We start from the raw sequence: 671 nt of genomic DNA on the forward strand, positions 1-671 counted from the left end.
TCGCTTCCATGTCCTGGCTATTATAAACAGTGCTGCGATGAACATTGGGGTACACGTGTCTCTTTCAATTCTGGTTTCCTCGGTGTGTATGCCCAGCAGTGGGATTGCTGGGTTGTATGGCAGTTCTATTTCCAGTGTTTTTCATCTACATTTTTGCAAAATAGGTGTTGCTTTTTGTTTGCACGCTTTTTAATTTACGCATAGAAGAGTGTGTGGAATATCTCATTTTATCGCTATCCCCCCAACCCCACCCCGAGAACTTTGCTTTTGAGCCCATCAGGTCGATAGGTGAGCCTGTGCCCCTTGCTTCCAGCTGCTACACGAAGTGCTCCCATGCGCACCCGCCATCACCCACCTTTCTGTGCCCTGGGGTGGACCCCCGGGATCGCTCCCCCTCTGCCAATGCAAATAGTACAAGATGGAAGTGGCAGTGGGACAGGGCGGCCTGACCTCTGACCTCTGACTCCTGTGCATTCACCCTCTGTTCTTTCTCAGGGCTCACTCTGCCATCCAGCACTGCCCTGGCGGGGGCCACGTCTACCCTGGGATCCTTGGTGGGGACGCTGAAAGGCTCCTTCCTGCTCGGATCCCCCGCTGCGGCCCTGAGCACTTTGCCAGTAGGAGGTAACTAGCCCTGAGTGATACATACCCCTCCTTGGACTCCCACTCAG

The 671-nt window shown here is 54.1% G+C and overlaps 1 protein-coding gene across 7 annotated transcripts in view; it reads left to right on the forward strand.

Moving 5' to 3' along the window:
• LOC104985839 (interferon alpha-inducible protein 27, mitochondrial-like) overlaps window positions 1–671 on the forward strand; it is an 8202-nt gene that overhangs the window by 4190 nt on the left and 3341 nt on the right. For all 7 annotated transcript variants that reach the window (XM_010836231.1, XM_010836227.1, XM_010836228.1 and 4 more), the window contains one exon: window positions 496–624. In XM_010836231.1, the coding sequence (XP_010834533.1) occupies window positions 496–624 (129 nt within the window). The remainder of the gene's footprint in view (window positions 1–495; window positions 625–671) is intronic.

The sequence above is a fragment of the Bison bison genome, unplaced genomic scaffold (genome assembly GCF_000754665.1).
Source record: "Bison bison bison isolate TAMUID 2011002044 unplaced genomic scaffold, Bison_UMD1.0 scf7180017864061, whole genome shotgun sequence".
Taxonomy (NCBI): domain Eukaryota; kingdom Metazoa; phylum Chordata; class Mammalia; order Artiodactyla; family Bovidae; genus Bison; species Bison bison.